The 15,738-nt window shown below is 35.6% G+C and overlaps 1 protein-coding gene across 1 annotated transcript in view; it reads left to right on the forward strand.

Annotated features, from left to right (window-relative positions):
* Positions 1–15,738, forward strand: part of CTNNA3 (catenin alpha 3) — a 1,522,505-nt gene that overhangs the window by 93,206 nt on the left and 1,413,561 nt on the right. Inside the window, exon 4 of the mRNA XM_037062679.1 lies at positions 8,264–8,430. Within this exon, the coding sequence (XP_036918574.1) occupies positions 8,264–8,430 (167 nt within the window). The remainder of the gene's footprint in view (positions 1–8,263; positions 8,431–15,738) is intronic.

The following is a 15,738-nucleotide window of genomic DNA, read 5'->3' on the forward strand; positions in this document are numbered from 1 at the left end:
AAAAAGGTGAAGAGAGATTGTGGATATTGTAAGATATGATACAAGGAATAATGGATGACTAAAAGAGGGGAAATGGTTTTGGGTGGTAAGAGAGAGAATTGATAAGAGTTGGGATAGAACTGAGGCAAAAAAAGGGAGAGAACAAAATTTAAGATGTAAGTAAAACATGAAAGGGCAATGGAAAAAATGGAGTAAGAAGAGGGAAGAGTATACTATGAGGGCTGAACTAAAATAAAAAAGGTACGGGACCAATGGGAGCAAAATTGCAGAAAAACCATAGCAGGGTCAATAGCAACGACACCCGAATGAAGTTTAATAAAGGTGGGATGGGAATAAGAATATTATAGAAAAACAAAAAGTGAGTATGAGATGTCTACAGTAAAGAAAAAGGATTTTGAGAGGACGGGGGAAGCAAATTAACAAAAGTAAGGAGTAAGCCCAGGTTGAGAGAAGGGGGAAAGAAACCCAAGGGGGAGAAAATAATGGAATAAAATTTCTCACTCAACTGATCGGGGCAGGGGGAAGGCAAAATGGAATTAGACAGCAGGAGAATATTCTATGGGATTTAAAGTAGAAACAAATAGTGAAAAAAATAGGAGTTCCTTTGGAGAAGTACAGCAATTACTGTGGTGTTTCACCCAACCAGCGATTGTTGATAAAGGTAGAAAAGAAATAAGATTCCTATTCGAGGGGAAAAAGAAGGTGAGCTGACTTAAGAAAATAGAGCTCGTATGCGAGGTTAGATGGAAGAGAAATATTTAGAGCTAGGAATAGAAACTTGGCTTAGTGTGAGAGAAAATAAAGTTTACAACAATAGTAATAAAGCTCAAGAAGATGGTGAAATGGTTTAAGACCAGGAAAGGGTGCTGTGTGGGATTTACAATAACAATAGTATAAGAAATATATAATCTGAATAAAATGAATAAAAAGTAAAAGACCAAGAGTAGGGAGTTATTTGGAATACAAGTGAAGTAAAAGAAGAAAAATTAAAATGCAATAGGAAAGAGTGGATAAAAAAACAAAACAAACAATAAGAACAAACTAAGTAAATGGAAAGAAGAAAGAGAAATAAAAAAGTTCTGATGAAGGACAAAGTGAAATTTTTCTCAGCTGTTGGTGTTTGCCTTCTGACTTCTTTCTGGATCTGCCTCTGGTTTTCTCTCAGCTCCAGGTATTACTGTCTTACTCTTGGGGAAAAAAAAAAGCCTGTCCAGCTGATCCTCCCAGTTCCTGCAAGCAGAGGGGGGCTGGACTCCATTTATTCCTTTCCTGAGGTTCCACAAGGATGAGGGTTCAGTCTGGGCTATAACAATCACAGGTGCCCAGTTTCCAGCCCATGCTCTCAGAGCCATGTGTGGCCCTCACTCTCCACCCTGCACATTTGTGCCAGGGCAGTGAGAATAAACCACCTTGCTTTGCACCCCTTTAATATTTTGTGAGGTTCCCTGAGTGGGAGCAAATTGTACCCATGCTCCTCCCTCTTTGTTGGCCAGGCTGCAGTGCAGGCAAGGCCCCTGCTTGGTGCACCTCAGTTCCCCTTTTGAAAAAAGTCTCTTTGGGTGCTGCTGCCCATCTGAGCCACTGCCCAGTGTTCCACACAGTCCAAGTCTCTGACAAGTCCAGAGTCTATCTGGGTCATGGCCAATCACAGCCCACCTCTCCCAGCTCCAGGTTTTATCAGTATACCCTAATTCTCTGGCAATGTTGGATATAAGTTGTATTGATGCTATATATTTATAGTAAGTTTTGAAATTAGGAAGTGTGATTCCTACAACTTTGTACCTTTTTCAATATTATTTTGGTTGTTTCAAGTACTTTACATTTCCATTTGAATTTTACATTCAGCTTCTCAGTTTCTTCAAAATAGCCAGCAAGGTTTTGATAGGGATTGTACTTAGACCTTAGATTGGTTTGTAGACTAACTAGGGGAGTATTACCATCTTAACAACATTGTCTTCTCCTCCAGGAACATAGGACATCATTCCAATTTTTGTCTTCTTTAATTTCCTTCAACATTCAAATTCATTTTCAAAGAAATAACAGATCTTTTGGTTGATACATTTTTGTATTTAATAAAATTACATAATTATACTTACAATTCACATGAAAAGCTTGGAGAACAAACTAAAAGACTCATGGTATACCTCAATTAGTGGGAGCAGAAGGGCTCCAGGGTATTCGAGATAATCCTCTGCTATTAAACAGGAAAATGGGGTCATTAATATGTTGCTGGGAGGGAATAAACTAGAGGGATGGTTAAGAGAAAGTGTCTTAAAAGAGCTTCTACTATATCCCAACTATGATGTTATGAGATGTTTCCATCAGTTTTATAGAAATTAGCCCCATCAAATTTTATATTTTATTAAAATTTAAAATTTCATAGAATTAGCCCTAACATAATATTCCTCAGCTCATTTTGATTGTTTTCGATGGTGAAGGGCTCAGTGTCAGGTTGGCTATGTCCTTCCACTTTAGTCAGCTCACTATGCTGTCTTGATTTTTTTGGCTTTACCTGGCCACAGCAATTCCCTGACAATTCCACTGGCCTTGACAGTGGAATTCTGCTCCCTCTGAAAAGCATTTTTGGGTGGGTGGGGGGCAGGAGCTGGAGCAATGCTCAGTCCAGGGCTATGTATTCCTCACTTTGGAGGCAAGACCCTTCTTTATACTCCATCCAATGTCTCATGAGTCATGGTGACAACGAGCCTATATGCCCAGCCCTGTATGAGCACCAAGGCCTGTTATCTCAAATCCTTTTGTATAGTTCTTTTCCTAACCCTGAACAGTTTCTTCCCATGTATATGTTGATCAATAGTAAGCTGAATACTCAACAGGGAGCTTCTGCAGATCTGAGTTCTCTCTGTGGGGTTTTCTTATTTCCCATTCTCTGTCTTGTGTACTTTAGCTGCCACAGTCTCCCTGGATTTTCACCTTTTTCTCTTTAGCTCAAAGAGTTTCCCAGGCTCTATCTTAATTTCTCCTTCCTGTCTGTGACCTGGGAAGTCTCTGAAGGTAGTAAGCTAGGGCTCTCAAAGGGTTCTTCGAGTTTGTTTCTCTTTTCTTAGGGATTACTGTTTTTTTTTTTTTGCATCATGCCCAATGCCTTCACAACCACTTTAAAAAATATATTTTATCCATTTTTTGTTATTTCAGGTAGGAAAAATATCTGGTCTTTGTTACTCTGCCTTGTCAGGAGCCAAATTATAACTTTTAATAAGACTTTGCTGTGAGTTTGAAGATAATGAGGGAAATAAAACAGAGCCAATAGTTTGCAATAACAACCATATGCAGCTACATTCTGAGTCCATGGGTCCTGTTCATGTCCTTATAGCTCATAAACCTGAGTCTACACAGCAGCTGCTAGCTTTTCAGCTCTTCCCTCTGCCATAAGAAAGTTTTTTTCCTTCATCATAAAATATTTTTGTTCCATGCAGTCAAATTTTCTCAAATGTTTAAGGGAGAGAGTCTTTCTCTCTTCCTTCCCTTGCTGTCCCTTCTCCTGGCCCGCCCTCCCTCCCTCCTTCCCTCCCTTCCCTCCCTCCCTCCCTTCCTCCTTCCTTCCTTTCAGGACCTAGTTGACATCTTCCTCTCCTCCACCTTACAAAATAGAATCAATTAGCTCCAAAGTTAAATTCAAGCTCCTACCTCTTAAGAGCTTTCAAATTCAAAATGGCTGTTTCTCAATTAAAAACAAATAAAATCAAACCCCTAGTGCCCAGTCTTAGCCTGGGAACCCATGTTATTATATATAGAATCAATTAATATGCACTGGTACATATTACATGTGTATGGTATATTAAAACACACATGGAAAGATGGCCAGAGGTATACATTAGAGATCTTAATTGAATCATAAATATAATGTTAATTATAAAAGTAGAAGGAAATTTGATTTTTAGTTCTTATTCCTTCTCATTTTGATTGTTCCCCTTTCTCCTCTGGATGTTTTGCTTATACAGTATTTTCAAGTTTATAGTCAATATAATTGCTTTTAAAAAGTGGAGCTATACTTTGAAATGCAGCAAAGGAGATGTCTTTTTAGAAGAACCATGTAGGTATCTTTTATATAGCAAAGAATATTTTGTAATGTGTTTACTGGGCCCCCAATTTGTCTTTTCTTTTTTTTACTTCTAGACTTTATTCATATGATCATATAACATTTTTATATGTAAAATTTTTGTATATTCAGAAGTTTTTATGTATTACCCATATATGTATAAAATGTACCTATATAAATCTTTGTAGAATATATATTTTAGTACTTTATTCAAGAAGGCATTCTATACTGATTTTTTGAAGATTAAAAAGAGCATATTTGATAGGAAAGGAACAGAATGAAGTAGAAAGAAGCTTCCAGAACCTTGTTCTTATATTTTCAAGGATTTTAGTAAATTGCTTTTACATACGGAGTGGAACTTCTTGAAGATAAATGTAATTTACATATATATATATTTTTTTTTAAAGTGGAATTTCCTATTCACTAAACTTTAAAGTAATAACATTATAAGAAATATGGGAATATTTCAAAAGAATATGCTCCCTTTGTGTAGAATTTGTAAACACGTGGATACTAGTATTCTCGATAGAAAGGAAATTTATTGCACCTTTTTTTCCCCTAGTTAGTTAGGAAAGTAGCCATTTTCTTCTGACACAGCCAATTTGACAGTGGATTGGCTAAATTTATAAACCAGCTGTTTTTGTCAATAGCTGGAACATGTTGCTCTCACCTAGAACACTCCTCTTTGTGTTCTCTGTTACCTCAGGCAGTGGTAAGCCATTTTCTGTGTCTCTTAGTACTTTGTACATGAGCTTGGCTTAGAGTGTCACAGGATTTGCTTATTCTCATTTGTAAACTTTTTGGGCTGAAAAAAATTGATTCGTATTGATCTGTATATCCTGGATGCCTAAGAGGGAGCTGTGTTTATAGGGAACAAAACATCTTTGTCAAAGGAAAGTTGGATAATGTTCATTCACATTCATTTCGCAGCACATGACATTCAATATATAATACAGGGTCTGGCAGAAGTAACACCTGCCTGAGTGTGGTTGGTGGGGTAATAATGTGGGTGTAATAATTTATAGTTTTACTTTGAACATTTCACCTAAAATGTCATGTGGTGTGCTTGAGTGTGATATAGTTATGTTACAGAATTACATGCTTATGATTTTGTAATCAAAGATTTTGTAATAAAAAGAGGGGTTATTTGTGCCAGACCCTGTATATAGGCAATAGAGTAGGTGCTATTTGGGACTCTGGGAATACCGTGGTAACCAGGACCAATGCAGCATTTACTCTCATTAGCCTTATGATTCAGGAGAAAAGCAGGCTTTGATATGAGTCATTACAACAAATGATAATGAGGCTTATAGGAAGCATAGAATCCTTCTGTAAGACCTGCGTTAGTAATGGGGATCTAAGGCTTCCCAGGAGAAGTGATGTTTACAGTGGGACCAGAAGTGTGAGCTGAAATCACCTGAGAAGGGTTGGGAGTATTGCTGGGGAGGGAGGGCAGTGAGTCCAGTAATAGAAAGTATATGTACTGAAGCTTTATTACTGTATTTCAGGAGTGACTTTTTTCTCCTAACAGTATTACTTGGTTGGCTCTTCATGTTACTGAGTGGAGACAAAGACTGTACCTGTTGCAATGTTTAAACAATTCTTTTCTGAGTATGGCTCTTCAGCCAGTTGTTCATCATCTCGAGTTTTTAGTCAAGAGCACGTAATTCTTTTTTGATATGTATTTACTTTTAAACATTTTAAAAAAGATTTTATTTATTTATCTTTAGAGGGGAAGGGAAGGAGAGAGGGAGAGAAATATCAACGTATGGTTGCCTTCTGTGTGTCCCTGTTGGGAACTGGCCTGCAACCCAGGCATGTGCCCTGACTGGGAATCAAACCATGATCCTTTGGTTCGCAGGCCCGTGCTCAATCCACTGAGCTACACCAGCCAGGGGGATATATATTTACTTTTAGTATATTAAGTCAAAGGCAGTATTCTACAAAGGCTATCATAACTTTCCAACTTAGAATCATTACAAGAAACGTATCTTTTTGTGAGGATTCATTTGTTCTCTAAATTTTGGACATTACTGTAATTTTTCACAGTCTCCTAGCTGCAATTCTGACTTCCAGAAAAACACATAAAAATCACCATTTACTTAAGAGTTTGCCGTCTCTTCTAATACTTGCTAAGTTCTTTCCACATCCACATATGTGCTAAATATATATTATGAACTGTCTCATTTAAACATTCAAGAAACACTGTGAGATAAGAAACATTTTATTTCTTTCCTATAGATAAGGACAATAAAAGTAATTAATGTCCAAGTCTCAAAACTAGAATTAGTGGATTAGAATTTGACCTCCGAAGTATCTGACTTAAGAGTGAGCTCCTAACTAGTGTTACTTAAGAGAGCTAAACATCATATATGAACACACTGAGATAATCTCAGACCCTCTTTACAGGTTTTCTCCAGTACAAGGAACACTATTCTTTAATAGTGTTATATTTAATAAATAATTTATTCCATTTTATTGATGCTGAAGTTCATGAATAAGTGAAAACTAGCATTCATAGGGTAGAGTGGCTAGAATAGGCCATTTCATATATTGTTGGCTAGATGGCTGTATTTTGGAGAATTTTTTGACAATACACACACACAAACTTAAAATTAATTTGTCTCTTGACTCAGCAATTTTACTTTTATGAATTTATCCTGTAGCCAAATTTCCTTATGCATGCAAAAATATATCTAATGGGTGTTTGTTGTAGTATTATTTAAACAGAAAAAAGTTGGTAGTGATTTGTGTGTTCAGTAGGGGTAGGGACCTGGTAAAATAAGTATATCAATAAAGTGTAACTTTAATCAAGGATTAAACATGATGACAATACTGGCTAATCAGGTACTCACTGAGTTCTAACTACTGCTCTTAATGCTTATGAAAATTGAGGCATTATTATTATTATTAGATCCATTTACAGAGGCTAAGTGGCTGTCCAAGGCAGTGGGACAGAGGTGGCTTCAGAGTCCACACTGCTGCTTACTGTGCCATGGAGCCCGCTGATCATCTCTACCCTAATATGAAGAGAAAATAATTTGGAGTGAAAAGAGAAAACTGTAGAAAGATTTTATAGTATTATACCATTTATGAACAGGATCCATGTCTATATCTTCTGTATGGTCTATTTATAACAAAATCTATATTTTCTTAAGACATAAAGTCTCTCGAAAATATGTCCATTTATATTAATATGCACATATAAACATGTAAATATATTCACAAAACACACATGAAACATGTAAATACACACATACATATATACACACATATACACACATACATATATATCCATACACAAAACATTCATGGAAAAATTTCTGGATAGATATAGAAGAACTTAATGGGTTTAGGAATAGTATGGAGATTTAAAAACTTTCACTCTATACTCTTTAGTATGATGAATAATTTAAAAGCAGTAAGCACATATTGCTTGTATAATACAAATAAGTTTAAATTGAAAAACTTAAATAGTTTTTTATGGTAATTTGTTAATTTGTTAACAATTATGTTGCTGGAGAGGATAAAGAGGGACTTTTTCTTTTCATTCTTACACTCTTCTGAGTTTTGAACTTTTATAAATGAATGAATGCACATTCCTTTTTATAATAAAAGGTGTTTTAAGTGAAAAACCTTAGTAATAGTGGACAGATTACTTTAATAGTTATGTGCTATGAAATATTGTTTTTTGTGTCTAAGTTTAGGATACAGCTTATTTACTACATTGACAGTTTAGGATAAACCTGCCTATATTAAACTTTTGTCAGAGTGCTGCTGTCTTATTATCTTAAAGGCTAGCTTCTTTCTAGCATCCACTGAGTTGGAAAGTAGCTCAGTGAAGATTTGCCTTATTCTTATACCTAAGATTGTATCCAGTTGGAGTCTTAGTAATGAAACCTTTCAGGGGACTGAGACTCAGCAAATGCAGATGTTGACAGCAATTTTCCTAGATGTTGCTAGTCAACTGAGCACAATTTTCTTGCAGAAAAATGGTATTGTGCTTTTTAAATGCCAGAGCCTTTATCAAAAACAAGTGCCAATTTGAAACAGCATTGTTTATTAAGAGACAGTATTCTAGTGTCAAATGGCAGTATTTTAAAATTATGCTCAGGCATGGAATGTACTCGGAACTAGGTTGGATGATAAATGCTGAAACATGCTTCGCTGAAATTAAAGTATGACTTATTTGTGGTTGTTTTTCAGGTCAAGCTCTGAAAGTGTCAGCTGAGAGATTTGCGGATGACCCCTGCTATCTCCCCAAAAGGGAGGCTGTGGTTCAAGCTGCACGGGCCTTGCTGGCTGCAGTTACCAGACTCCTCATTCTGGCAGACATGATTGATGTCATGTGTCTGTTGCAGCACGTGTCAGCTGTAAGTAAAAGATGGCTTAGTTTACCTTGGCCTTGTTCTCACTTCTAATTCCATTCTCTGAACCTGGCATCAATCTTAGTGCGTTCTGGCTTCCTCCTTGTTTCTTAATGTCATCCACTAGAAGCTGACTGGATTGGGCTGTGAAACTAGTAGTATACATACTTCAACAGAACAAAGACAGAAGTTACAAGGAGTATTAGAGCCAGTGGAGACTGAGCAACAGAAGATGCTTACCTATAAGGAAATGGCTAGGGGAAAGTTCTAGTCTTTTGACCACTTAAATCATTATGTCCTAGATAAATAAATGTATAATTGCATAATTATATAGGTAAAATAATACACATATAAATAATTTGAGCAAGAGAAACTTTAAAACTTAGGACGCTTGGGAATTTATCCTAGTTTGTGAATATTACTTTGCCAGTTCCTCTGGATCTGAGAGAAATGGTGCATGTTTGCCGGTAGTCTATGCTATCTGTAGCATTCCATTATGAAAATGTATAAGTGGATTAAATATGAGTAATGAATATATTTTAACTGGGTGACTACAAAGGCAGCAAATATCTGCTTGCTTTATTTTGCTAGACAAATCCATTAACAATGGTTTAGTAGAAAGAGAATTTTACTAAAGCCTTTTAAAACTTTCCTATTTAATTTAGTTTGACCAAGTCATTCATTAATAGCATCCAAATGAGAAGGTTGCAAAGAACCCCTTGGAGACCCTGCTTGGTCTCCTGCTTTGAATAGGGCCTTTACTCTTCTGTGTATAAATACATCTGCATTGTCATGAATACACTTGGTGACTGTAATAGCACTACTCTAATAAGCGAATGATGGCTTTGTCTGATTGACCTTTTTGCCAAAGTCATTTTCTCTAATTGTTCAGCTAATCGTTTCTTTGCATCTTTATCTTACTTGCTAATGCTTATTTTAACCTTAACTAGAATGATCACCTTTTTATACTTTTATATTCCTCTCTTTGGATAGTTTTATTACAGCAAAAAAGCAGTTTGGTACTTTGTTTTGTTGTTTATGCAGCATTTAAGGAGAGGGATTAGTTCTTTCCTATCACAAGGAGCTGTCTACCAGTGAATTTGAAGGTGAGCTAAGTGAGCAATGTTTCTTGTTACGTGGTTATTGGTTTATTTATTACCTTAAAAATGCCTCGCCATCTTTGAGAGTCATTTATTTCATATGTGAATATAGACACTAATAAATGTTGTAACCAGGAAGTAAGTATGCAAGAATAAATGCCAGGTAATTTCTAGTGTCAGTGATGCAATATATTTAATATGTTTTCCTTTAGATTTGTTGAGACATGGCAGGATGAAAGGCTTTTGTAAGGTCAAAATTGCTACCTATAATCATTTAGGAGATAACTGTATATATGAAGAGTCCTGTACCTTCATTACCATTTTATTTGAATGCTACTAACAGCTAGGCACAGTGCTAGGTAATTCACACACATCATGTCATTTAAATGAAGCAGGAAATAATGGTAAGCCAAAGAAAAGCAAAGTACTGTTTTTTTGGAATGAAATGATAGTTAATATTTATTAAGTTTTTATAGTATGCCAAGTACTGTGATGGATTATCTCCTTTCATTCAATCCTCAAAACAACAATCATGATTATGAGTTGACATACAATATTATACTTGTTTCAGGTGTACAACATAATGATTAGACATTTGTGCAATCTATGGGTGATTACCCCGATAAATCTAGTAGCTACCTGATACCCTACATAATTATGGACTATATTTCCTATGCTGTCCTTTCCTTCCCATGGTTGTTTTTATAATGGGAAATTCATACTTCCTAATCTTTTCACCCATTCCCCCAACCCCCCTTCCATTTGGAACCATGAATTTGTTTTCTCTGTGAGTTTCTGTTTGTTTATTTTGGCTTTAAAATTTCACATATAAGTGAGATCATATGGTATATGTCTTTCTCTGTCTGACTTATTCCACTTAGCAAAATATCCTCTAGGTCCATTCATGTTGTCAGAAATGGCAAGATTTTGTTCTTTGTGACTGAATGATATTCCGTTGTGTATATGTACCCCTTTTCTTTATACATTCATCTATCAGTGGACACTTAGGTTGTTTCCATATATTGCCTATTGTAAATAATGCTGCAAGGTACATAGGGGTGCAGATATCTTCCTGAATGAGTGTTTTTAGATAAATGCCCAGAATTGGATCTTCTGGGTAATAGGTAGTTCCATTTTTAATTTTTTAAGGAACTTGTATACTGTTTTTTTTCTTTTAATAATGGCTGTACCCATTTACAATCCCACTAAGAGTGCATGAAGGTTTCCCTTTGTCCACATCCTCACTAATAGTTATTGATTTATTGGTGATAGTCATTCTGATAGGTGTGAAATGATATGTAATTGTGGTTTTAATTTGTGTTTCCCTGGTGATTAGTGATGTTTAGCATCTTTTCATAGGTCTGTTGGTCACCTGTATTTTGTTTGGTGAAATGTCTGTCTATTCAGATCTTCAGCTCATTTTTTTCTTTTTTAACTTTATTTTTGTTGCTGACACTATTATATATGTTTTCATTCCCCTGCTTTGCCCACCTCTACCAAGCTCCCACCCCCTTTTCCCTTTGGCTATCACCACACTGTTGTCTGTGTTTGTATGTTGTGCATATATGTTCTTTGGTTTTTGGTGTTAAGCTGTATGAATTCCTTATACATTTTGCATATTAATCACTTATTTGATGTCTCATTGGTGAATATTTTCTCCCATTGAGTAGATTGTGTTTTCATTTTGTTAATGGTTTCCTTCACTGTGCAAAAAGTTTTCAGTGTGATACAGTCCCATTTATTTCTTCTTTTGTGTCCCTTTTCTGAGGGACAGAGCCAAGAATATTATTAAGAGCAATGGCAAAGAGTTCATTGTATATGTTTTCTACTGGGAGTTTTATGGTTTCTGGCCTTACATCTAAGTCTGTTTGATTATTTTGAATTTATTCTTGTACATGGTATAAGAAAGTGATCTGTTTCATTCTTTTGCATGTGTCTGTTTTCCCCAGCACCGTCTATTGGAGAAACTGTCTTTATTTAATTGTATATTCTCTCCTTCTTGGTCATATATTAATTGACCATATAGGTGTGGTTAATAGAGAGCCTTTATTTTAGGCTTTCTAGTCTGTTCTTCATTGATCTATGTGTCTGTTTTTATGCTAGTACCAGGCCGTTTTGATTAATGTAACTTTGTAGTATAGTTTGATATCAGGCAGCATGATACCTACAACTTTGTTCCTCTTTCTCAAGATTGCTTGGGCTATTTGAAGTCTTTTGTAGTTTCATATAAAGTTTAGGATCATTTGTTCTCCTTTATGAAAAATTCCATTAGTATTTTGATAAGGATTTATTTAATTAATTCTGTAGATTGCTTTGGGTAGTATGGACATTTTATTTTATTTTATTTTAATTGGTGTTCAAGTACAGTTTTCTGTCTTTTACTTTTAAAAGTATGGACATTTTAATGATGGTAATTCTTCTGGTCCATGAGTGTGGTATTTCCTTCCATTTATTGTAGCTTCTTTCATTTCTTTATTCATTGTCTTATATTTTTGTAAGTATAGGTGTTTTACATCCTTTTAAAAATGTATTTCTTGGTATTTTTTTTGATGCAGTTGTATATGAGATTGTTGCCTTAAATTCTTTTTTCTGATTGATCATATTGGTATATAAAAATGCAACTGACTTTTGAATATTAATTTTGCATGCTGCAACTTACTGAATTCACTTGTTAGTTCTAATATTTTTTGTAGATTGCTTAGGGTTCTTTATATGTAGTATTATGTCATCTGCAAATAATAACAGTTTCACTTCTTTGTTCCAATTCCAATGGCATTTTCTTTTTCTTTTTTTGGTCTGATTGCTGTAGCTAGGAATTTCAATGCTAGGTTGACTAACAGTGGCATAGGTTGACATTTTTGTTTTGTTGATTTTAAATAAAAAGTTTTTTGCTTTTCACCATTGAGCGTGATGTTAGCTGTGGGTTTGTCACACATGGCCTTTATTAGGTTGAGGTATATTACCTCTATGCTCACTTTGCTGAGAGTTTGTATTATAAATGGATATTGGATTTTGTGAAATGCTTATTCCACATCTATCGATATAATCATATGATTTTTCTCCTTCACTTTATGTGATGTATCACATTAATTGATACAGATATTGAATCAACCTTGCAACCCTAGAATAAATTCTACTTGATCATGGTGTATGATCTTTTTATTTTTTAAAAACATTTACACCAGAATTTTATTTTTTCTTTATTTTTTAAAAGTGATATTTTATTGTATATGCTATTACTGTTGTCTCCATTTCCCCCCTTTGTCCACTTCTACTCAGCACCGCCTAACTCCCTCAGGCAATCCCCACACTGTTGTCCATGACCATGGGTCATGCGTATATGTTCCTTGGCTACTCTATTCCCTCTGCTGTACTTTACCTCCCCATGACTATCCTGTAACTACCAAATTGTACTTCTTAGTCCCTTCACCTTTTTCACCCATCCCCCTTCACCCCCTCCCATATGGCAGTCATTGAAATGTACTTTGTATCTATGATTCTGCCTCTGTTATTCTTGTTTGCTTAGTTTGTTTTTTTTAGATTCAATGTTGATAGATGTGTATTTATTGCCATTTTAATTACTTTATTGTTTTTCAATTACAGTTGTCTGCATTTTCTGCACCCCCACCCTGCACCAGCCAAACCCACCTCCCTCCCTTGCTTCTACCCTCCCCCTTGGTTTTGTCCATGTGTCCTTTATAGTGGTTCTTGAAAACCCTTTTTGCCACTGACCCCTCCCCCCTCCCCTTTGGCTGTTGTTAGATTGTTCTTAATTTCAATGTATCTGGTTATATTTGCTTGCTTTCTTTCTGTCTTTGATTATGTTCCAGTTAAAGGTGTGATCATATGGTATTTGTCCCTCACCACCTGGCTCCTTTCACTTAGCATAATGCTTTCCAGTTCCATCCATGCTGTCTCAAAAAGTAGGAGCTCCTTCTTTCTCTCTGCTGCATAAAATTCCATTGTGTAAATGTACCACAGTTTTCTGATTCACTCATTTACTGATGGGCACTTAGGTTGCTTATAGCACTTGGCTATTGTAAATTGTGCCTCTATGAACATTGGGGTGCATAGTTTCTTTTGGATTGGTGTTTCAGGGCTCTTAGGGTATAGTCCCAGCAGAGGAGTTGTGAGGTCAAAAGGCAGTTCTATTTTTAGTTTTCTGAGGAAATCCCATACTGTTTTCTACAGTGGCTGCACCAGTCTGCATTCCCACCAACAGTGCACTAGGGTTCTCTTTTCTCTGCATCCTCTCCAACTCTTGTTTGTTGATTTGTTTATGATGGCCATTTTACTTTCAGTCTCTGTGTGTCTTTCAGTCTGAGATGGGTCTCTTATAGGCAGGATATGAACAGGTCTTGTTTTTTTTAAAAATTATTTTATTGTTGTTCAATTACAGTTGTCCACATATACACTTAAAAAAATTGATGCAGCCACACTATATCTTTTGATTGGAGCATTTAGTTCATTTACATTCAAAATAATTATTAATAGCTATGTAGTTATTGCCATTTTATTCATTGTTTTCTGATTGTTCTTGTAGTTTTTCTTTGTTCCATTCTCATTCTCTTGCTCTCTTTTCTTGCATGTTAATGATGTTCTGTAGTGTTATGGATCCCTTTATCTGTATTTCTTGTACACTTCCTGTAAATTTTTGGCTTGAGGTCACCATATGCTTCCTTTATACCAGGTTATGTTTATAGTAGTCTATTTTAAATTCAAGCACATTCTAAAATCACTAGATTTTTTATATTCCCCCTTTCCACATTTATGTTGGTCATTATTTTTTACTTCTTGTATGTATGTATCTGTGTGTATTCCTTAATTTATTGTAATAATTACACATGTTCTCTATACTTTTTTCTTTTACCTTTGTACTAGCTTTACAGTTGGTTGGTCCACTGATTTGCCATGTGTTTGCTTTTGTCAGTGAGAATTTTTTGTTTTCCTCTATTTTCTTATTCATATTTTTTATCTTTTCTATTTAAAGAAGTCTTTTTAACATTTCTTGTAATTCTGGTTCAGTGCTAATAAACTCATTTCCATTTTTCTTGTCTGGAAACTCTTTACCTCTATTTTTTAAATGACTTTTTAAAATTTATTTTTATAGAGAGGGGAAGGGAAGGAGAAAGAGAAGGAGAAAGAGAAGGAGAGAAACATCAATGTGTGGTTGCCTCTCGTACATGGCCTCCTGGGGACCTGGCCTGTAACCCCGGCATATGCCCTGACTGGAAATTGAACTGGTGACCCTTTGGTTTGCAGGCTGTCACTCAATCCACTGAGCCACACCAGGCAAGGCTGTTTACCTCGTTTTTAATTTTAAATGATAGTCTTGCTGAGTAGAGTATTCTTTGTTTCAGGTCCTTCGTTCTCATCACTTTGGGTATTTTGTGCCATTCTCTTCTGGCTTGCAAAGTTTCTGTTGAAAAATTAGCTGACAGTCTTATGGGAGCTCCTTTGTACACAACTAATTGCTTTTCTATTGCTACTTTTGAGATTGTCTGTTTTTAGCCTTTGGTATTTTAATTATGATGTGTCTTGGTGTGGGCCTCTTTGTATTCATCTTGTTTAGGACTCCCTGTGCTTTCTTTACTTATATGTCTATTTACTACTCCAAGTTAGGAAGTTTTTAGTCATTATTTCTTCAAATAAATTTCAATCTCTTGCTCTCTTCTCCTTCTGGCACCCCTATGATGTGAATATTGGTATGCTTGATATTGTTCCAGAGGGTCCTCACACTATTCTAATTTCTCCTTTTTTTTTCCTTTGGTTGTTCCATTTGGATGTTTTTTGCTACCTTAATTTCCATATAATTTATTTGATTATCTGCTTCATCTAACCTACTGTTTATTCCCTCTAAAGTATTCTTCATTTCAGTTATTAGATTCTTCATTTCTGACTGGTTCTTTTTTATGGTCTGTATCTCTGAAGTTATCACTGAGTTCATCTATTATTCTCCTAAGTTCATTGAACATCCTTATAACCAGTGTTTTGAACTCTGTAGTGGGTTTAATGCTTGTCTCCATTTTAATTAGTTCCTTTTCTGAGTTTTTGTCTAGTTCCTTCATTTTGGACATGTGTCATTGTCTCCTCATTTTGGCTGGCTCCCTGTGTTGGTTTCTATATATAAGGTAAATCTGCTATGTCTCCAGTCTTGGCAGGGTGGCCTTATGTATTAGGTGTTCAGTGAGGCCCAGTGTATCGTCTCCCTGGT

The sequence above is a fragment of the Sturnira hondurensis genome, unplaced genomic scaffold, assembly GCF_014824575.4.
Source record: "Sturnira hondurensis isolate 20B ecotype Veracruz unplaced genomic scaffold, ASM1482457v3 Scaffold0014302, whole genome shotgun sequence".
In the NCBI taxonomy this organism is placed as follows: Eukaryota; Metazoa; Chordata; class Mammalia; order Chiroptera; family Phyllostomidae; genus Sturnira; species Sturnira hondurensis.